We start from the raw sequence: 22,812 nt of genomic DNA on the forward strand, positions 1-22,812 counted from the left end.
TAGCAGGTAGCAGAGGGTGAGCCAGCCAGTCAAGGAGAGAGTCTGTAAGTCAATTCTGCATCGTCCTTTAGAATGCAGAGTGGAGATGAGCAGTTTCTTCCAGAGCTCCTTGTTTTGTTGGCTTGTTTTAATTGTTTTGGTTTGTTTCTTTGTTTTCCAGTGCAGAGATCTAGGAGCAAAAAGTGTTTTTCTATGTACATGACATTATTGGTGTTCTTCTCCTTTCATTTTAAGCTAGCCTTTTCCCCTTCCTGCCTGAGAAGGGGAAATGTCAGGAGAAAATGTATTCAGGACTTGATTGCTGGTGCAGTGAGGTCTGAAGGCAAATGGCAGCGCTAAGTTAGAATTGCCATTGCAGTTTTCTTTTCATTTAGGTTGTTACTATTGTATTCATGTATCAGAGGTCAATTGCCATTGCAGTTTTCTTTTCATTTAGGTTGTTACTATTGTATTCATGTATCAGAGGTCAAAAGGAGATAGTGTTATATGAAATTAAATGAAAAATGGTATGCAGAGCTCAAGAGAAAAGAAACTGCTCCATCAGATGTGGATGTGATTAAACTTCTTTTCAAATAATAACAATACTCAGGATTTTATTTTCTTTTTAGCACTTAAGATTCAACCTAAGCCACAGCTTACTTGGCCTTGGATACTGTATTGTATTGTTCCTCCCTAGTAAGCATTGCTGCTAGTGAAAGGGATATTTTTCCTACATGTTTGAGAAGTATTCTTACAGGTAATTAAAGACCAACTTAATAAATTAACGTTGCAAAAAAATGTAGTAAGGAGGTTACAGAGTGAAGAAACAACTTGATTTTAGGAGACAAAGAAGCCATTAAGCATTTGAATTGTCTTTGGCTCTTGGCGGTCACAGAAGGTTTTATGGAAAGCGCAAATCTTATGAAGGAAATTAAGGGAGAGAACTTGCTGAATGGACAAAACCACAAAAGCAGTGTTCAGATGCTTCTCTGCAGAGAGTAGCCACTGAGCTTGGATTTGGTAAAATCCCATCTCAGTTTTCTGATAGTGGGATCAGCTCACACAGTTATACTGCTATGAATGTATTCATACTGTCGGAGAATCTCTGAGCAAGGAAGCTGAGCATACAGCTCTGAAATTTTGAAGAATTGATCTGAGAATGAATCCACAGAGACTACGACAAAACCTTTAATAACGGGGCTTCCCCGGTGGCATAGTGGTTAAGAATCCGCCTGCCAATGCAAGGGACACGGGTTCAAGCCCTGGTCCGGGAAGATCCCACATGCCACGGAGCAACTAAGCCCGTGCACTACAGCTACTGAGCCTGTGCTCTAGAGCCTGCAAGCCACAACTACTGAGCCTGTGTGCCACAACTACTGAAGCCTGTGCGCCTAGAGCCCATGCTCTGCAACAAGAGAAGCCACTGCAGTGAGAAGCCCGTGCACCACAGCGAAGACCCAACGCAGCCAAAAATAAACAAATTAAATAAATAAATTTTTTAAAAAGGGAACAGCTGTGAAAATGATTTTTGAAAGACCTTTAATAACGTGACCAAAGGCAGTAACTGTCCCCAAAGCACACCGCATTCTCAGGCTCCCTCTGTCCTTCCTAACGAAAGCACACCGTGGGAGGGCCACGTAACGAAAACTAGCAAGGATTTAGGAAAGTGACTCAATGCCATAGTTAGTGGCCACCTGCCCCCAGGACTGCTCTTTTCACTGTCACGTTGCTTCCCGCAGACTTGCGTTCTGCAGCCCATCTCATCTTTAACGGGCCAGATCTGGAGCTATGTTCATGCTTGCACAGTGGTTCCTTTGTGGCATGAATTTTATTAATTAAAACGTTCATTCATGGTTGTTCGTTGTTTCTTCTTCCCTTTTTACTATCTGGTTATGAACATTATTGTCAGAGAAAAAGTGTGAAACCTCCATATTGTTATTATTGACTTGCTTAGTGTCAGCAGCAGGTTCCCTCCCATATTAATATTGATGAGGCTGCTACTCTGACCCACAGAGCTTAGACTCTTAGGTGAGTGTTGAAGTATTTACCCAAGGGTAAATGTGATCCTGGTGCACTACATATAAGTCACATGCAAGAGTCATCAGGCAAAGGAATTCACATGTAAATGACCGTTGACAAACTCTTATCTTTTTAATGGATGCTTTTGTTAGAAGGTAAATTAAGAGGCTGCCCTTGATGTCAGAATGAGATCTAGTCACTAACAAATGAAGAGCCACCACACTCCACAAGTCCAGTTTTTCACTTTTTTTTTTAAAGCTCTAAGTGTGTAATAAAATTTGGTCTGCATGTACTACTACGTAAGAGACGCTCAGAAAATATGTCTCTGTTTTATGAACCTCAAAAGTATGATATAACGTACTTTTCCTTCTCTGTAGAGAGAGAGCCCCGGTCTTAAGTACGCAGCCTCAGTGCACTCTGCAGGGTTTGCGCGGGTGGCGTCTTGATAGCCGTGGTCTGGATGTGGGGGGCATAGACAAGTCTTTGCTGAGTGGTACCACTTAGGGTCAGACCTTAGCATTTTGGGAGAAAACATGGGAATGGGAGGTGAAAGAGCATTCCCTAGAGGCTACTGACAGAGGGGCTCATCAGGCCTCTACCTCTGCATCTATATCCGGCGTTTTATTTTTCTAGAATTTGCCACATTGAGAGTTCAAAATACGTTTTCTATTCGATATGAGAAATTTATTTTCTTATTTGTTCCTTCTTTCCATTTATACACTCATCAAATGTTTACCTAGTGTGTACTCTGTGTCCTCTGTGCTGGGGATATATTAACAAACAAAAGCCAAGTCCTTGCCTGCCCCCATGCAATTGCATTCTAGGATTGGCAGGGGGAAGACAGACAAGATTGTTTCATAAACAAACTCTAAGGCTCATGGCGAGAATGCTAAGGAGAAAAATAACGCAGTGACCAGCGCGAAGAGCGGGTGTGGCAGTTTTAGGTCTGGGTGACCAGGGAAGGCCTCTGCATAAAGGAGACGTTTGAGTGAAGACTGAAAGGGGTGACGGAGGCCAGGGAATATGCCCTGTGGGTTCCTGGGGCCATGCTTCTTGGGCAGAGAGAGCAGCAGGTACTAGAGGTCTGGAGCAGGAACGTGTCTGCTGTGTTCAAGGACAGCCAGGAGGCAGGGTGGCTGGCACACAGCATGCCCAGGGCGAGCAGTAAGACACCGGACTGGGGGGCCGGGGGGCGGCACTGACGGCGGTGTCCTAGGCCAGTGTAAAGGTTTGGGGTTTGGAAGGATTTTTAAGGATGAGAAGCCGTTGGAGCCTTTTGAGCAGATGACACACTCTTACGGTTTAGCCCATGACTCTCTTTCTAGAAGAGTATGCGTGGTGGGCAGAGAGGGAGCAGGGGGACCGGAGAGGCAGCTCTCGCAGTTATCCAGGCGCAAGGTGATGGTGCTTGGTCCAGACTGGAAGTGGTGGCAGCAGAGAGAAATGGTGTGCTTCTGAATTTATTCCGAAGATGGAGGGACAGATGGATGCGGGGTATGGGAGAAAGAAGAAGCAAGGAGCAAAGTTTTTATTGTCAAGTTTCCTTCCTCAGGATTTTAGAAGTATCTCCAGGCTGCTTCCTAGTAAATACTAGTATACTAACTAATCATTACCCAGACCCAGAAACTGCTGTAGGACAAGCTGTTGGCTAACTCTTACAATCTTGATATCCTACGTGTTGTAGGCTTATAGGGGAGGACTGAGAGAACTGTACTGTAGCACCCATGGCGAGCAAACAACTGGTATAAAACTATTCATGGAAATAATGAAATAGTCAATGGATTTAATACTTATTATGGGACCACAGTATGGCTTAGAGTGGAATAACATCCATCAATAATTTGTTGAATATTAAGAGAAGACCCAACAAAACTACGTTACCCCAAAGCCTATTAATTAAGCGTATCTTTTCCTAAATAAAATTACGACAGGAAGTGCATGTACAGCTCAGTTGAGATAGTTTTTTATTGAAGTACAGTTGATGTTGTGTTAGTTTCTGGTGTACAGCAATATAATTCAGTTATAAATATATATATATATTCTCTTTCATATTCTTTTCCATTCTGGTTTACTATAGGATATTGAATATAGTTCCCTGTGCTATGCAGTAGGTCCTTGTTGTTTATCTATTTTATATATAGTAGTTATACATAATATTTGCTAATCCCAAACTCCTAATGTACCCCCTCCCCCTTTCCCCTTTGGTAACCATAAGTTTGTTCTCTGTGTCTTGTCAGTCTGCTTCTGCTTTGTAAATTAATTCATTTGTATTATATGTTAGATCCCACATACAAATGATATCATCTAATGGCACTATTTCATTCTTTTGTATGGCTGAGTAATACTTCAGTGTGTGTGTGTGTGTGTGTGTGTGTGTGTGTGTGTGTGTGTGTACCCCACATCTTTTTTATCCATTCTGTGGATGGACACTTAGGTTGCTTCCATGTCCTGGCTATTGTAAATAGTGCTGCAATGAACACTGTGGTACATGTCTCTTTTTGAATTATGGTGTTCTCTGGGTATTTGCCTGGTAGTGGGATTGCTGGGTCATATGGTAATTCTATTTTTAGTTTTTTAAGGAACTGTCATACTGTTTTCTACAGTGGTTGCACCAATTTACATTCTCACCAACATCGTAGGAGGGTTCCTTTTCTCCACACCCTTTCTAGCATGTATTATTTGTAGACTTTCTGACCAGTGTGAGGTGGTACCTCACTGTAGTTTTAATTTGCATTTCTCTAATAATTAGCGATGTTGGGCCTCTTTTCACATGCCTCTTGGCCATCTGTCTGTCTTCTTTGGAGAAATGTCTATTTAGGTCTTCTGCCCATTTTTTGATTGAGTTGTTTGGTTTTTTTTTGTTATTGAGCTTTATGAACGGTTTGTCTATTTTGGAAAATTAAGCCCTTGTCAGTCAATTGGGATGTTGTTTTTATGAGTGAGTCCAAGCTGAGTGTTGACCATTTTATTAGTCTGCAAATAATAGAAAACTTGACTGAGTCTTTAAACAGTATAAACATTCTTTATCTCACCTAAGAAAACTCAAAGTAGATGGTCAACTGGCTGCTTGAGAGTTGCCACCAAAGATGTATGATCTTTCTAAATTTCTGATTTGCTATCCTTAGCACATTGGCTTTTTTGTTTTCATGCTTATCGTTTCATAGTTTCAAAGTGCCTGCCATAGCTCTGAACATTTCATCTCCCAACTTTGATCAGAGCACCAAAAACTGCTTCCATGGAAGTACCCTCGTCGGCTCTCCTTACATGTCACTGGCCAGGTCTAGGTCACAGGGCTGCAACGTTGGCTGGCAAGGGGATGAGGGTTACTCCCATCTGTGTTGGACCGTGATTCCTGTCCTGGGGTTAGGCTAGAACATGACACCCTCAGTCAGTGCAACTCTGTCAGCTGCAATAGGAGGCTGCTAGGGAAGCAGTGTTTGCTGCTCTGTCCTCTACCAGCTTCTTTGGCTGAGATTGACCATTGGAACATGACCCTCAGGTTTTCAGTCTCTGAACCGGCACATCAGGTTAAAAAGTGATTGAGAAGTACACATCCTGCTGCTGCTCTGCTTTTCCCTGAACACCAGCTCTAACCTAAAACAAATTTCAGGATTGGTCTTAGAAAAAAGAGTCATGTCTTCTCTGAAAGGAAAAAAGGAAATAAACCCTCCCAAAGATGCCACATGGTTGCGTTGTTAGGAAGAAGTCTGACTTTCCCACCCCAGAGGGGAGAAGCCAGGAGAGGTCTTGGAGAAGAATTTTGAGGGCAGTCCGAACCCTTCACTCCTCGGGCTGCATTCAGAGCTGCCTGTCTTTGCTCAGAGGCAATCTTTTTTTGGCCCCAAAGCCTCTGGATAGAGGTTTACAAATTTGGTGAGTCTGTAATCCCTGAAGAACATAGATCACAGTCCATCCAGTAGTCCTGAAGAGTCCTGAGAATAAAGATAAGTTTTCCTAAAATATTTTAAAGAGGAATTTGGCTTGGCCACAGAGAATGGTAGAAAGCAAAGCTGTATCACTGGGTTTAGTAGCCTGTGTCCCTGTAAGCCCTTTTAACTCAGAAATAGAGCACAGCCATTGGAAGTTCCTAAACAAACCCACATTGTTTTTTTCTTTATTTCTCTCAACATCTGAGCAGTCCTGGTTGCCGGCCCCCTTCCACCCTTTGCTTTGCTTTATCTTTTCTTCTCATCTGATGATTCACGTACTGCCACCCCTCTGTGCTCTGCCTTTTGTTTGTTGATTGACACACTGATGTAATTTATGGGGGCAACAGCTTTGCAGCTGGAGCTGTAAAATGAGTGGATGAAATTTCTTTATGCATTTTTTTGGTGAATTTTCCCAATAATGTCAGTTTCTTCAAAAGCTAGTAGAAAATGGCCCAGTCACCTTTTCTCCTTTTGTCCTCTTTCAAGTCATCTCAAAAAATTGTCCTTCATATCCCTTTTATTGTATAAATGCCCTAGTTTTGTGAACTAGTATGCCTTACATTGATTTTCTGAATGTATTTTTAAACTGTCTTTAGATCATTTTACTAAACCTTATTCATATTAACATACAGTTCTGTCCTGCATTTTGTTCTTGTCACCAAGGCAGTTTAGAGACAGATTAAGTCTCTAAATTCCTAGAATGAATATGACTTTAGATTTCACTGATTCATAGACCACTGTGTAATACTGATGACATATTTTTTATTAGCATATGCCCTTATTAAACCCTTATGTATTGATAGCTTTCTGAGAAAAGATTAATATTTTATTCCTTTGTTACTTCTTTACTAAAATTGGAATGTATATCAATTAGTGATGCTTTCAATTGCGATTAACAGTACCTGAGGCACATGAAAAGGTACTCAACATCTCTAATCATCAGGGAAATGCAAATCAAAACCACAGTGAGATATCACCTCACACCTGTCAGAATGGCTATCATCAAAAAGAACACAAATAACAACTGTTGGCAAGACTGTGGAGAAAAGGGAACCCCCCCCCCCACAGTGTTGGTGGGATTGTAAATTGGTGCAACCAGCGGGGAGGGATTAAATTAGGAGTTTGGGTTTAACAGATACATACTACTATATATAAAATAGATAAACAAGGACCTACTGTATAATAGCACAGGGAACTATATCCTATAGTTTATCTTGCAATAACCTATAAAAGACTATATATATTCTTTTTGAGATCTATATAAAACTGAATCACTTTGCTATACACCTGAAACTAATACAACATTGTAAGTCAACTCTACTTCAGTTAAAAATAAAATTGGTGCAGCCACTGTGGAAAACAGTATGGCAGTCCCTCAAAAAACTAAAAGCAGAACTACCATGTGATCAGCAATTCCCCTTCTGTGTATATATCCAAAGAAAATGAAGACACTAATTCAAAAAGATAATGCACCCAATGTTCATAGCAGTATTATTTACAATTGCCAAGATATGGAAGCAGCATAAGTGTCCACCAACAGATGAATGGATGAAGAAGATGTGGTATATATACAATTGAATACCACTCAGTCATAAAAAAGAATGAAATCTTACCATTTGTGACAACATCAGTGGACCTAGAGGGTGTTATGCTTTGTGAAATAAGTCAGAGAAAGACAAATACAATATGATTTCACTTATACATGTAATCTATGAAAAACAAAACAGATGAACAAACATAACAACCGAAACAGAGTCGTAGATAACAGAGAACAAACAGGTGGTTGCCAGAGGGGAGAGGTGTACGGTGAGGAGAGAAATAGGTGAGGGAGATGAAGAGACACACACTTCCAGTTGCAAAATAAATGAGTCAAGGGTATGGGGAGTATAGCCAGTAACTATGTGATATCTTGAGTGGTGACAATTGGTAACGAGACTTATCATGGTGATCATTTTGGAATGTATAGAAATGTTGAATCACTATGTTGTGTAATAGGAACTAACATAGTGTTGTAGGTCAGTTATACATCAAAAAGAAACAAATGAGTAAACAGACTCATAGAAAAAGAGAATAGATTTCTGGCTGCCAGATGGGAGGGGGAAATTGGATGAAGGCAGTCAAAAGGTACAAACAGCCAGTTATAACATAAATAAGTACTAGGGGTGTCATGAAACACATGAGAAATATAATTAGCACTGCTGTATGTTATGTATGAGAGTCATTAGGAAAGTAAATCCTGAGTTCTCATCACAAGGAAAAACAATTTTTCGATTTCTTTAGTTTTATATCTGTATGAAACGATGGATGTTCCCTAAACTTTTTGTGATCATTCTTTCATGATGTATATAAAGCAAATCACTATGCTGTATACCTTAAACTTATACGGTGCTGTGTGTCAATTATATCTCAAAAGAAACTAGAAGGAAAAAAATGTGGCAGAAAAAACCATTACCTGATTAACAGTGGCTTGGCCCCAAAGGGTATTTATTATTCATACTTAACAAGACAGTCAGAGGTAGTAAGGACTTGGAGAGTTGGATCCAGCTCATTGTGTCATCAAGAACCCCGGGCTCTTTCTGTCTTTCCATTTCCCCTCAGGCCTAGCATGCTGTCCTTTTGCCTTCACGCCTGCTGCCTCATGTCACAGGGTTACAGCCTTAGGCATCACGTCCATGTCAAGGGAGGAATAAGAGTGAGGGGCTGGCACCAGTGGCTTCTCCTCTCAAGCCTTCCCCTTTCATCAGAAAGCAAAATCGCTTTCGCAGAAGTCCCCCAGGAGAGTTCTCCTTAGATCTCAGTGGCCAAAATATCACACAGCCCATCTTAGCTGCACGAGTGTCTGGGAAAGTAAGTACTTGGTTTTATCAGCAGTGGGAGGGACATAGGAGAAGAGGGGGCTTGAAAATGGCTTTTGATTGGCCAAACCTGCAGAGTCTCTCAGAATTGTCATCCTAAAATACACATTCCTGCATATATTTTCATACCCAGGAAGGAAGTGCAGCTTAAGAGTATGGGTTCTAGAGTCCAAATCCCAGCTTCACTTCTTTACTATCTTGGACTTATCTCTGCGTCTATTTCCTTTACTGTAAAACAGGGATAATAACATACCAATTGTATATGATTCTTGTGTTAATGCCCTCAATGTAATCATCGTCAACCAAAGCTTGGCACCTCAACATGGCTACTGACCAAACCCAGAGCAAGCTTAATGACTAGCAGCTTTTCCCTACTTTTGAACAAAACAACTTGAAAGAGTAGCCTCAAGTAGCTTCAGCTTCATAATTATTAACTTAAAACATATACAAAATCTCAATTTGACCAGAAAAATCCCTAAAAGACTTAGAGTTATAAAAGACTTTGCTGCCTTTGTTGGGACAATTTACAACTGAGCTGTTCTTTTGCTTAGAAAGAAAATACTTTAGGCCTTCTACAGATCCTTCATGTGTTGAAGCAGTATGATGAGAGACTTATTTTGACTAGAATCTATCAAATCGAGAATCTGAGACCCTTCTGTAATTTGCACTATGTACACAATAGCTGTATATAGTGACTCAGATACAAACTTAAGAAAAGCAGCACCAGTAAAGGTCAGAGAAAAAACATCTCTGCAGTGTTCTTCTCAATTATTTTTAGAAAAAGATAACCAGAGACAAGAAAATCAAGGAGCCATTTAAAACATAGTAGGCACTCAGTGAACAGTTGATGAAAAAAATTGTGTAGAATGAAAAACAGCATCAGGGAATAATTTGAAGTTTTGCAAGAAACCATAGTACTCTGAGAAGTTGGTAATCCTAGCAGAAAAGCCATAGCAGGAAACCCAGAGCAGCTTCTAGGGAGTGTTAGTGGTCCTGTAGGGGACAGGAGCATAGGTTCACCACCAACTGCTTCCTCAAGTTGGGAGTAAAGAACCGCACCCCAGCCGGGTTCAGGGGAGGCCTTGGCCACGGCCTTGTGGGGCGGCCCCGGTGGCTGCAGGCCTGAGCCTGAGAGCCATCTGGTCCCCAAAACCAGAGGCCGCAGCTCTTCCAACTCACACTTTCTTGTGCTGAGTGTTCAGGAAGCAGGCTTCCCCCGTCTCATAGCCATTCCTGCAGAATGCAGAACAAAGGAGAACTCACATTCTAGCTTTATGTCTTACCGAATCAATGAAACCATCAGTCAGCCTCCTGAGCTGCCGGCCCTGTCCTTCGGGAAGCGCGCTCGCTGGCTCCTGGCGCCGTGTGCCTGTGACAGTGTACTGACCCCTCTTCTCTGACTCCCTGCAGAAAACCCGCTATGAGATGTATGTCCGCCTTCTGAAAGAGGGGGGCCTGGAGCTGCTGAGTAGCAGCGGTGGAGGGGGCGCCGCGGGCCTGAAGAAGTCGCACTCCAGCCCTTCGCTGAACCCAGATGCATCTCCGGTCACCGCCAAGGTCAAGAGAAACGTGTCGGAGAGGAAAGACCACCGACCTGAAACTCCAAGCATTAAGCAAAAAGTCACTTAGAATCCATCAGCGGCCAGGAAGTGCTGGTCGTGGAGCAAAATAGAGTTTTTCAAGATCTTTCTGGTGAATCCGTGAATATATTTAAAAAAAAAAAAGTCTGTGACTAAATGGTGCATTAGTAACCTTTCCTATTGTATTTTTTTGTTAGTTTCTGTACAGATTGTCTCTTTGCTCTTGATTTCTTTGCTTTGATGATTTCTGCTACCTGGTAACTAATGCACCTTTTGTGAGGGGAGGGGATCATGATTTCAGAACGATTCTGTATCGCTTCTCCCTCCGGGTTCTCTCATTTGCACTCTGCTCAGTTGTTTTGTGTGTTCTCACATCAGCTGTTACACTTCTTTTCAAGGTTAAAGATTTAATCCATTGTGAAACACTTAACTGGACAAACTTTGTAGTTTAGAAAATTCTAGCCAGAGTTAATAGAAGCCTTTTCATGTGAAATCGTGCCCAGTCACAGAGGTGGAATCCAGCGCTCGCGCTCGCAGAAGTTCAGTTAAGAGTCACAGTCACGGGAGGTGCCACTGCCCTGTGAGGCCTCACGCATCTGAGCGCTTAGTGTTGAGTCCGGCCCTGCTGGTGGGGGTAGAGGGGGGCAAGGACCTCAGGACTGGGGAATTTAAGAAGCACATTAGCTCGCTTGAAGTGTAGATTCCATTTCAGCCAAGCAAGGAAGGAGGAAGTGGTGTCTTTTGAAGGCTGAGGCAAGGTGGCCCCAAGTTCATTTTGTTTTCTAAAGGACAGGGGCAACAACGGACTCTTGGGGGCTGCGAGCTGTGTGTTTGATCTGCAAGAAATTGTTACCTCACTCGCACAGGGTCTAGACAAGGAATCCAGAGCCATCTGTGGTGGATACCCTGCCATCCGGGAATTAGGTTCTTTTATATATATATAGGCATGGTGTTGTCTCCTGGTTGTAAGAATTTGGGGTCTTCCTAACAAAATAATATCAAAATGGAGCCCCTTTCATTCTTTCCTTAATAAAGCAAAATAAGGAAGGAGAAAGTTGTTTTTCCCTACAGTTGTTTGGCCATAGAATGTTGATTCTTTACAATAAATCTGAAAGGAATAAAATCTGAAGGAATTATGGCTGGAAAACGGAGGAATCTCCTGGTGACAAACACAGAGTCCCTTAGTCTGTTCTTGTCTCTGTCTCTGTGAAGCTGCTTCACCCCGCTGCACTGAACTGTCCCCTAAAATAAATCCTTGATTCTGAATCATTTCTTTGTATCTGCTCAGAGCAGTCATAAGCTTATTCCAGGGACAGTCCCTTTGAAATTCAGGGTGATAAACAGAACATTCTCTTACTGAGGAAGAGAAAGGAGTGAAAATTGAGCCCATTGTGAGTTAGAACTTTCTGATTTTGGAACCTGAAAACTTTGTGATCCTTAAACCTAGAATCTCCACAAGTTCAGAGCGAATGGAATCACTTCGAATGTTCTTTTCTCTCCCACAGAGATTTGCTCTTTTCTACTCGGTTTACTAGTTAAGGTGCTGTGTGACCAGAGGCTCAGGGACTCTGTGTGGGTAGTGTGGCTCTGGGGAATTAGAGAAAACCTGCTCCTGAACCATGGTACTTTCTAGTAGTATTTTGTTCTGATGCACCGGCATTTATACAGGACTATTTATTAACATGCACTTCCTTCAGCTGTAGAAATGCCCATATTTGCTGGTGCCCAGAAAAGAGAAACCCCTCCCTAAGGTTGTAGCTGCTTGCTTTGTGGTGTATTTGCCACACATTTGAAAAACTCCCTCTAACCCTCTATCTTGTTTATTAGGTAAAGGCAGTGACTAAATTTGTTTCAAGACCTAGAAACAAACAGGGTAGTTACCAACATGGCCCATGTACCTGATTCTTTCTTTGTAGCTTCTGACTGAATCCAAGGTTTCTACCAGGGGAGTAGTCTTTCTTCCTAGAATCCGAATCATCAGTGTGTGTGCTTTCTGCCTAGATCTTTATCCTACGCAGAGGGGAGGAGAGAGGTACCTAGACCGTATCATCTCTGAGCTTCAATAACTAAAGAAAAATCAACATCCCTGACTGGCTTGAAGGTGTATGCTCCCAGTATGTGTGTGTCTGTGTATGTCGAATGTCTCCGTGTGTGTCACTTAGAGTCTATGCCAGACATGGAATGGTACCTTGCTGCAGTGTTTAGACACTCGAGCAGCTCTGAAACGCCCAGTCAGCATCAGCAGCACGACGGTGCTGTGCTCACTGTGTGATTCGCTAATGTTACCTCCAAGAACTTCTGGATATGCTACAGAGAGACAGATGAGAAGGGCACTTTTAAAGCTGTGGTATATACTGTGTTCCCATAGTTTATCTTGGAAAACAACTGCAGAGGTTATTTTGTGAGCCACGATCGTTGTTAGGGGATGGGCTGGGAACGCCGCCCCCTGAGGCCTCTGGACTGTCCGGCGCCAGTGCCCCTTGCAGGCCAAGAGCTTATCCTGTAGGAGACAAGGCCCCTCCTGTGACAGGATCCTGAGAGCCTTGCCCATAGCCAACCAGGGTCTCCTTTGTGATCCTTTCTTTCCCGTGGTGTCTAGTCAGGAGACATGACTGAAGACCTTCCCCCCCACTTCACAGTTCCTCCACGCCTGCCACCCAGTTCACGGTACAGGGCAGCCCCCTCCTTCCCTTCTGAAGGTACTGCCCCCTATCCCTCCCCCATCCCTCAGTACCGGGAGCCTTGCGACCTCTTTCCATCTAATAAGTCATTATTCCTCTTCGCAGAAATACACCTAATATTAATTTTTAGTATAGAAAATCTTGAGAGTCATCAAAACACCTTGGTGATGGTCTTGTTGCCGAATTGCCCATAGAAGAAGCCGTGTGCGGAACCGAAGTGTCTCAGGGGGTGTTCCCCCACCTCACATGTTGACATTTACAGGGAGGGGTCAGGAGTTCCTTGTTAGCAATCGAAACCTAATTACTAGCATGCAAGAGTCCTTATTTTATTGCCAGCCATAGACATTATTTGAAGTATGCTTTTTACAGACATCCTTTGCTGACTCTTAGTAATGCCTGATTAAACCAAGCAACACTTCTGCACATTTTAATTACCTCGTGTGGAGAGTCGTCTGGGGCACTGCAGTCCTGGACCATGTGAACCTTTTCTGTTGCTCTTGCCTGAAGACGATGGAGAGCACCTGTGCAGGACCATCTTTGCTTCTCCGGCTGTGATCCTTATTCCAAAGATGAGTGTTTCCTGGTCAGAAGCGATGTGAGGGAGTTAATTCTGGGAGAGAAAAATTGGCTGGCTCTCCAAGGCCAATCTAGGGTTGGTCTCTTGTGTTCCTGTTTCACCTTGTGGTCAAAGCACAGAACCCCTGAGGCTGGAGAGGGGTTTACATACCCAGCAGGGAAGGAGCCTCCTGCCAGCCCTGGCCTTTTGTCCTTCCAGCACAGAAAGAGCTGGGGGGGGGGGGGGACGACACGGACACATTCTTAGGTAGGGCAGGGCTTGCTTTGGCCTCGAGCGGCACCTCTTCTCTGCCTTTATCCCGAATCATAGACCACTGGAAGAAAATTGACCTTAAAGAAGTTTCTCCATTGTCTTACTTTGAACACTTTCTTGGGTTTAGTTAGTGGTCACTGGAATTTGATTCTTTGGCATTTTTCCTTGTAGTCAGCCGTTAAGCTTTTTTAAGGCCAAGTTCACAGGGCGTTCTCAGCCTTCTGGTCCAAAGCTCTGTAGTGTAGCTGTTGTGGACCGGGCCAAGGGTTCAGCAGGTGGGGAGCCACCTTCCTTATCTGCAACAATGGACAACCTCCTGATCCCTTCACTTTTCAATTGTCAGAATTTTTGCAATTGTAAGATTAGCGCTGTTAAACAGGAATCAAAGTGGCACCCAGGACTTGTGCACAGTAGAGCCCGGTTAATGACTAGTGTGACTTGGGCTTAACTAGCACCTGCTTTTCTCACGGAGCATCTGAGTTACTCTCACAGAAGATCAGCTTTTGTAAGGAGATGAGCCTCTGGGCCTTCCTGGTTCCAAAGCCTTCTGGCTGTCTCTTCTCCCGGGGCAACAGCCTTCCCCGGGGCAACAGGTGTCTCCATTGCCCTTGGACATCTTGTAGCACCAAGTCACCCAGAGGACTTCAGAGACCAGTAGCTCACACAGAATAACCCAACAGTGATGAAAGGTACTTTGTCACTGCTTCTGCTCTCTCTTCAGCGCCTCACTCTCAAAAGGAGGACCAAGGTCCAAAGCCATTGCCATTTTCCTTTTGTGCCCAGAGTACCCAAAGCTCTAGCGGGAAGCCTCTGCTTAGGACAGTGAGTAGCCAGTGCCTGCAGAGAGAATGTCTTCAAGAGAGAGAGTGCCAGTAAAGATGTGAATCTGCATGACAGTCTGTGGACTTGACTGCAACGGCAAGAAAATATCGCAAGTTAAGTAGTTGTATATACAGTAGGTTTCCTTAGGTCTCTTTGGCTCATCCTTTGTAATTTACGTGTGTATCTGTAGTGTTGCAGGCTTTTGGAGAATATTGATAGTATGTCAGGCATCAAAGAGTATGCCTTCTGTCACCTGCCAATGTCGTAGTTGTGGGTATTTATAGTTGTGTGTATCTGTATGTATCAACGTGTAGATTGTACATCAGTATACGGTATATGTACATCAAGTTTATTTTTGTCCTTAACCAGTGTGATATGAAAAGCAAGTAAAAACCTCATAGGACTGAATATATAATGCAGATTTTGAGAGTCTATACAGTGGTACTGCTTTATTAAACTTAAATTCAAATGATATTTTCATTAATATTTTTAATGATAAGATTTTATGCTAGAAACTTTCGTCTGTGAGCTTTGAATCACCAGAGCAAAAATGGCTCTGAACTACCTTTGTTAAACTATTTCAGTGTACTGTGTACAATACCCGGGGTGGGGCTGTAGCTCATTATAATTTGAAATACACAGAAAGAAAGGGAAAAAAAAACAAAACACAGGCAGCCTGTGCAGTCTTAGCAACTTCAGTATTAAGAGCACTTAAACATGAAGTCAAACTGACAATTCGGGGCTTCTTACAAAATGTGATGCTTTAAAGCACACGTTCTTTATTGTTGTAATTAGTCCAGAAAAATAGAGCTTTCAGAAGAATTAGCTAAGTGTCCAGCGTATCATTTATGTACCTGTGTCTGTTTTACAGCAGCTCAAACCACCCTCCTAGCACTGCGTCCTCCTCCTCTTCCCCTTAAAGAACTTATCGCCAGCGCTGCAGTAGATCAGGGGTTCCGGAGATCTGGGACTGCCCTCCAGGCTTGCGGTTGCACAAATTAGCATCTAGACACAGGTAAAAGAATGTTAGGACAGGCTGTGGACCAGGTTAAAACTTTAGTATTTTTATACTTAGGTCTCTTTTCCGGCCTCTCCCCAAAGAAGAGCCACTGGCCTTAGTTGTCTGAGCTTACTGCCTATCTTACAGTATATAAGTATTAGATAACTAGAGATTAAAACTTTATTAGCCAGCATGTTAGTATATTTAAAGCAAAACTGAGTGTGTGTGAGTGAGTGGTTGAGTGCAGTGTACTCGTCTGGTTCAGAGGGTGGGAGTCCTGGGCTGGGAGGCTCAGCTCCGGCTCCAGGCTGCAGGAGCGGTGGTGGTTACCCTTGCGTTGTTTTAATTCACTCTGCAGTCTCAAACCGTTTTTGCCAGTGTATCCAATTTCCTAATCTGTTTTTGACCGCGCCGTCAGTTGGCTCTGCGGCGGCACAGCAGGGTCTCTGTTCCACAAGAGTGTGCTTCCTTCTAAGAACTATAGGGATTTGCAAAAGCGTCCATTTGACGAAGAAATCATATACAAAAGGAGTAGCAAACTTTAAAAGTTTCACTTTGGGGCTTAATCATTTGCAATGTTTGGACTTTTAATATAAAGCCAAGTAACCATTTGGCATGGATAATAACGTCTCCTCTGCGAGAGGATGCATGCTCCTTGATTTTTAATGCCATTAGGACCCTTTCTTAAGCTGTAGGAACAGGAGTCAAAGTGGGGATGTGGGGAGCGTGTGAGCCGCTTGCCTTCCGCTGAGGGGACACGTGCTGTGGCCTGTCCTCCGCGCTGAGCGATCTGGCGCACGTGGAGCCCGGCAGTGTGTACATGCACTTGCACACGTGTACACAGCGAGTGTCCTAAGTGACATAAACTTGAGACCCAGAGCGCCCGAGTGTTGCAAGAGGTGTGGACCGAGGTGACAGCGGCCCGCAGGCCCCTCCTGGGCGGGCGGGAGTTGGAGCCCCACATCTGACCTTGAGATGCTGTGCGGGGAGGTGCCGGGGACGCTCATCTCCTGCCTGGTGGACCTTCGCTCCCCGGCGTCCCGCAGTGGCTGACGCGGCCATCGTCCCCAGTGGCGCTGCTGCCCGCTCTCTAGCTGGTTCCTTGGAGAAGGGAGTACGGGGTGGGGGAGGGGGGCACAGCCCGCTCCCCGCCGGGCTCCCCTCTGAGCTGCTGGTGGGGCTGGAAAGGGGAGGAGCCTGGCCACGATGGGTTTCCCTTCGCAGGGTGGAGGCTCAGCTTTCACGAATAGTGCTATAAAAATAAGCACCTTATTGTCAATTCCTGAAAATGCTGGTTACTAGGGAGAATTTTGGAGTTTCCCTTACCGTTTCCCCGAGCGGCCCCCGGGGAGCCCCAGGCACAAGCTCAGTTCAGGACCCACTGTGGGCCTGGGCTCCTGCTGGGACCCCCCCTCAGAGGCCGGCAGGCACCTCTCTGCAAGGAGGGGCTCCTCCCAGCCTCCCTCCTCCTGGCCTCGTAGGAGCCCAGGGTTGGTCCATGTGCGCCTTCCCTGGCTGCAGGGGTCCAGCTGTCCTCATGGGCTGACCCTGCTGAGGGTGACCGAGTCACTGCAGTGACGCTTGACAAAGGTATTAAACAATTCTCTGACTGAAGCCAAGACCGTATATTTTGCCTTTGCAAGAAACAAGATGGCAGGTTGAACTGTAACCGGGGATGGATGATCTCTTTGCCTTTGCACCTGGATTTCTGGAAATGGATAAGGTTTCGCTTCCGCGGAAGGATCAAGGGACACAGCCCGCGGCTGCGCGGTTCTCCCCAGGCCCCATGAGCCCTGCTGGGCAGAGGCCTCAGGACCTCCCTGCATTCCTTCTCCCCCCCCCCCCCACCACGCCCACCGGCTTCGGAGCCTGTTTCTAGAGCAGAAGTTGGCGCAGTGGAGAGCTGGAACCGCAGCCTTGATTACTGTAGGGCAGGCAGAGGGCAGAGGTTTGTATCCTTTAATATAAACCAAGCTTTGAACTTTTCCAACCTATTAACTGGGTTATGTTTACTGGGGTTCAAACTAATTGGCAGAGTGGGTTAGCCCCTTACCTTTAGAGCTTTCTCCACCAGTCACTTCAGTTTCATTGTAGTCCCGGTGCCATATGTCCGTGAAATCCTGAAGGTAATTGGTGATAAAATAGCCGCCTACTCCTTTCCCGTGGCCAGACTTGGGCGCGCCCGCGGCACCGACTCCTTAGGAAACCTGTTCCTCCTCGCCCACCAGATTCGAGAAGTGCTGTCTCCCAGAGAATCACGGTATTTATGGTGGTCGTCTTTTGAATGGAACAGTAATTTATGTGGATATTGTTAAAGTGTTTAAAGAATATTTTGAAAATTAAGTTTACATTTTACGATCGCTTTATTTTTTATTAAAATGGTTGTATATAAATATTACCCTATCTCACCGTTGTTGAAGGAAAGCTAACCGTGCAGACCAGTGAGTCACCCGATGTGTATAGAAGCTGTGATGTATAGAGTACATTTCTCTCCTGTGTAAATGCTCATGAATATAACTGTTCCTGTGTTTTTATAAGTTGGGGATAATTTGTTGTTTTACAACAACAAAATTTATTGCATTTAAATGGTTTTTATGTAATAGAAATCATGCAAAATAGTGAAGGATTTAAAATATGTATATGATATTATGTAAATGTACAAACTTTAGAAAGAAATAAATCGAACAAATTTCAGTCATTTGGGGGGAATGTTCTTATTTGCCTATTTATTAAGCAGCTAGCTTGAACCCCAATTAATTAACAACTAACACAACACAGTACGTACGCCCCCTCGCATAAAAAGCCAACCATGAGCCCCACAGTGAGAGTTGGCTGGGGGAGGTGAGAAAGTCACATTGTCAGCCCTGCCTCCCTCCGCGGGGCTCTGTGAACGTGTGCGCGCGCGAAGCCTGCTGCTGCCTCCATCGGGGGCTCTGAGCGGGGGAAGGATGAAGCTTTCTGAAGGAATTTCAAGAACCTACACGCAGCCCACTCCAGCCCTCCCACCAAGGCCGAGGGACGGAGGGGTGATTGTCGCCCTAACGTGCAATGCTCACGCCTGCTCTGTGGAGCCTCGTGTGTGCATGTGTGTTCTCTTAACCTAACTTGATGCCCAAAATAACATGTTAACTTGGGAAATGAGAAAAATATAATTCCACCCCAATCACTTAACTTCTGCATATTGGAGATATTGGAGACCAAACCGCTGAGGAGTGACTCTCACAGGGATGGAAGGCTGGGGGTCAGGGGAGGGCCTGGGCCGCCACCAGAATCGCTCAAATGTGAATCCCCTTATACAAATACTGAATCGTGTCGCACACGTGGAAGTAATATGTCATACGTCAGCTATACCTCGATTTTAGAAATTCAGAAACGAAACAAGCCATGAATCCTCACTGCCCAGTTGTCTGTCCTCTGGAGCTAGGAGTCTTGTCATATTGTTTGTTGCATGGTTAATAATATTAGAACGAAAGGAACTAAAGAGGTCATTTTTGAAAGATGAACATTCATAAGAGGAAACTAAAACACAGAGAAAATTAATATACTATAATGAAAAAAGTAGCAAGTCTAAAAACATCTTGCCTCTAGACTAAGTCCCTTGCATACACTGTGGGATTTTCCGGTGAGACTGCTGAGTCACTGTCAGCTTTTCCTGAGAGGCTGTGAGCAGCAGGAAATACCTCTCTCCTGTTAGAGAAGAGTGTGAATTCTGGACGCTGTGCACAGTGAGCTTGACTTTAACTCTGGTCGTGGCTTTAGCTTGAGTGATAAGGAAGCAGCGGTTCCTGGAAGCCACCGTGGTTTCCCAGGAACAAACCATTTCAGACACATTCATTTCAAATTTTGTAAGATTAGGTAGATTAGAAGAATGCAGTAGGCAGAATATCTGAGCCATAATCAAAGAATTTAACAGGGTCTTTAATGACATATGTCTGGGCAAAATGGAGAAGTCTGATCTGGACATTAGTACAGCTGGTGAGAGTGTCACCACTTGAACGGTGCTAATTAAGGGCACACGTCCACCTGGGCGATCCTGCTGGGAAGCTTGCCTTTTGGCCCCATCTGTTGAACATTTTAATTAATAACTTGAGTAAAGCTACAAAAGGCGGGTTTATTAAAAATGTGTATGTCATAAAGCCGGGAGACAATGACAGAATCAGGATTCGAAAAAAATCTCATCAAGCAGGGAAATGGTGCAGATTAACAATGTAAACTGTAAGAGTGAAGATCTTACACTTAAGTTATTAAAAGAACAATTATCAAGGCCAAGATAGGCCCTGGTGTTGCCTAGTGTAGCAAACACCTGGAAAAGAAAGGCTGCAGCCTCCATCCCAGCAAGCTGCGCGCCAGTGCCCAGGGTCCCGGGCACCCTGTGCCGGGACACAGTGCGGTTCCTAAGATGCTGCCCTCCACCAGGGAAACAGCGCCTGCAGAACTTGCCCCGAAGCGTGTGGGATGCGAACACAGCAGAGGGCGTAAAAGCAGCAGCCAGGATGGCAGAAATATAAACAGTGACTTGCAAGGAGAACCGGACACGCATGAGCTGGGGACGGCCAGCCCATGACAGACCAGGGATGTTTAAACGACTTGCATGTAGGAGGGAAAGGAGAGCCGTGCTGCAGCAACCTAAAGGGTGACTAGGATTGGTTAGTGGAACTTACGAGGAGAAACACAACAGTGAACCCGAGAGAGAGCTGTCCACTCAAAGCTGCCACGACAGACAGGTCCTCCGCCCACAGGCGAGTTGGGACGTGGGCTGGCGCCGGGGCAGGGGCTGCGGGCGGGCACTGAGGACCCAGAGAAACTCGATGCGGAGGTTGGATTGTAGAAAACACGGTAAGGGATGCCATTACTCCGAATACCCAGCGCTCAGGTGCGCGGCGCCCTGCTGACCCCTCCGCGCCCGCCCCTCCTTCCATCTCCAAGGGGCTGGGTGCCCGAGCACCGACGTCCCCCACTTCCAGGGGAGGAAAGCCTGCATCAGGCCCCATGTCTTCAGGTCCTCCGCGGCATTTTAACGCCTCAGCAGCGTCCATCTCCACCTGCAGGAGGAACTGACAGCAAACGGCCCGCGCTGGATTGAAACGCCCGGTCCCGCCGGGCACGTCTGACCGAACCGGTCCGGGGCGCGGCTGAGGCCCTGGGCTCACGCTCGCCCGACTGTGCCGCGCAGCCGGCTTGAGAGCGCCGCCCGCCGGCCCGGCCGCGCGTCCTTGGCCCCGCGTGGACGCGCCGAACCTCGGACCCTCCAGACCCGGGGAGGCGGAGGCCTGGGCGTCTTCCCCGCGCCCGGGGCTTGGCGCGCGCTGGGGCCTGGGAAGCCCTGCAGCCGTCCGGAGGCTGAGCCCACGGGTGATGCTGTGCGCAAAGCTGGGACCTGAGGACCGCTGCTCCGGTCACTCCCGAGGCCACGGGCAGCCGTCCGTGTGCTGCGTCGTTGGGCTCGGTGCTGTGCTGCCCTGTGCCCGCACCTCTCCCTGTCCCCACCGAGAAGGGAGGCCGGGCCACCACCCCCGCGCAGGGAAATGTGCACTGGCGGCGCCGCGCTGGCGGCGGCCAGGGGGCCCCTCGTACGTGCGCGTGAACCCGGAGCCCCGCGCACAGTTCTCTGCGCCCGCGGCCTCGCTCCCCTGAGGCCCCCAGGCCCGGCCTGACCCCCGCTGTCTCTGTCAGCCCCCTTACCCACCCTCGCTGTCAGGACACCCTGCCCCTCCTGCCCCGACTAGAGGTACTTCGACCTCAGCTACGACAGCATTCTGGCCGTGCCACCAACATCCCTGAGAGGCGTTTGTGGCCTGGAAGAGTGCGTCCGGGGGAATCTTCCCCGCAGCCCGCCGGGGATGCGACTGCCGGGTCGAGTACAGGATGCCCAATTATATTTGAATCGCAGATAAATAACAATACTTTCTGAGTGTAAGTATGTCCCATGCAGTATTGGGGACATACTTAAGCTCTAAAAAGTATTCACTGTTTACCTGAAATTCAAATAGACTGAGCATCCTGTATTTACTCCAGCAGCCCTTACCGGGGGGTCCCTCTGGGTAGCATTTCCTCATGGAATTTACCCCTTCTTGGCCCGAAAGAGGATCTTGCCAATATCTTTGAGTTAATCAGACCCGTGGAAGCTCACTCACGCTGACCAAGCTCACGAGGGACAGGAAGTGTAAAGCCAAGTGCCAGCTTGGCCTGGAACGCTGCTGTTGTGGAAACAGACGCTTTCTCGCTCAGGCAGATCTGCAGCGGAGTCAGATTATAATCTGTGTTGCATTTAGCCCCTCAAGGGCGGAAAGCTGTACCTTGCTCAGCTGCGTGCCAGGTGCTGGCCATGTACTTGGCAGCCCGAGCAGCTGTTTCATAAATAAATACACGTCTGATGGACTCAGGGAGGCAGCGGGTGCCATTAGGTGTTCTCGGCCGAGGCCTCCGGCCAAGGTCATTTGCAGCACTTCTCCCCACTGGGGGGCCATCTTGCCAGCAAAACCACAGGTAACCACAAGGTCTGGGGTGGACTCTACCCTGGGCAGTGCTCAATATACATGGCCTCACAAGACCTCTGTCTTTTTTTTTTTTTTTTTTTTTCTCGTTACGCGGGCCTCTCACTGTTGTGGCCTCTCCCGTTGCGGAGCACAGGCTCCGGACGCGCAGGCTCAGCGGCCATGGCTCACGGGCCCAGCCGCTCTGCGGCATGTGGGATCTTCCCGGACCGGGGCACGAACCCGTGTCCCCTGCATCGGCAGGCGGACTCAACCACTGCGCCACCAGGGAAGCCCAAGACCTCTGTTCTTTTTTTTTTTTTTTTTTTTTTTTTTTTTTTTTTTTTTTTTTTTAATTTTTCAAATGTTAAGGGAGCATTTATTTTTATTTTATTTTTTTTATTTATTTATTTTTTTATTTTTTTATTTTTTTTAACATCTTTATTGGAGTATAATTGTTTTACAATAGTGTGTTAGTTTTCCCTCTACAACAAACTAAATCCGTTATACATACACACATGCTCCCACATCTCCTCCCTCTTGCATCACCCTAAGACCTCTGTTCTTAAATGGTTAAGAACAGGGATTCCGGAGTCCAGAGGAGCTTTCTTTAACTCCCTACTCTGCCGCTTACTGGCTGCGTGA

The 22,812-nt window shown here is 45.8% G+C and overlaps 1 protein-coding gene across 11 annotated transcripts in view; it reads left to right on the plus strand.

The window, feature by feature from the left end:
* The window catches only part of PSD3 (pleckstrin and Sec7 domain containing 3), a 647,135-nt gene extending 631,616 nt beyond the window's left edge, over positions 1-15,519 (plus strand). For all 11 annotated transcript variants that reach the window (XM_067022673.1, XM_059049100.2, XM_067022674.1 and 8 more), the window contains one exon: positions 10,193-15,519. In XM_067022673.1, coding sequence (XP_066878774.1) covers positions 10,193-10,411 — 219 coding nt within the window. In that variant the 3' untranslated portion in view covers positions 10,412-15,519. The remainder of the gene's footprint in view (positions 1-10,192) is intronic.
* Positions 15,520-22,812: the final 7,293 nt, after the last annotated feature.

Source organism: Kogia breviceps, chromosome 20 (assembly GCF_026419965.1).
Source record: "Kogia breviceps isolate mKogBre1 chromosome 20, mKogBre1 haplotype 1, whole genome shotgun sequence".
NCBI lineage: Eukaryota > Metazoa > Chordata > Mammalia > Artiodactyla > Physeteridae > Kogia > Kogia breviceps.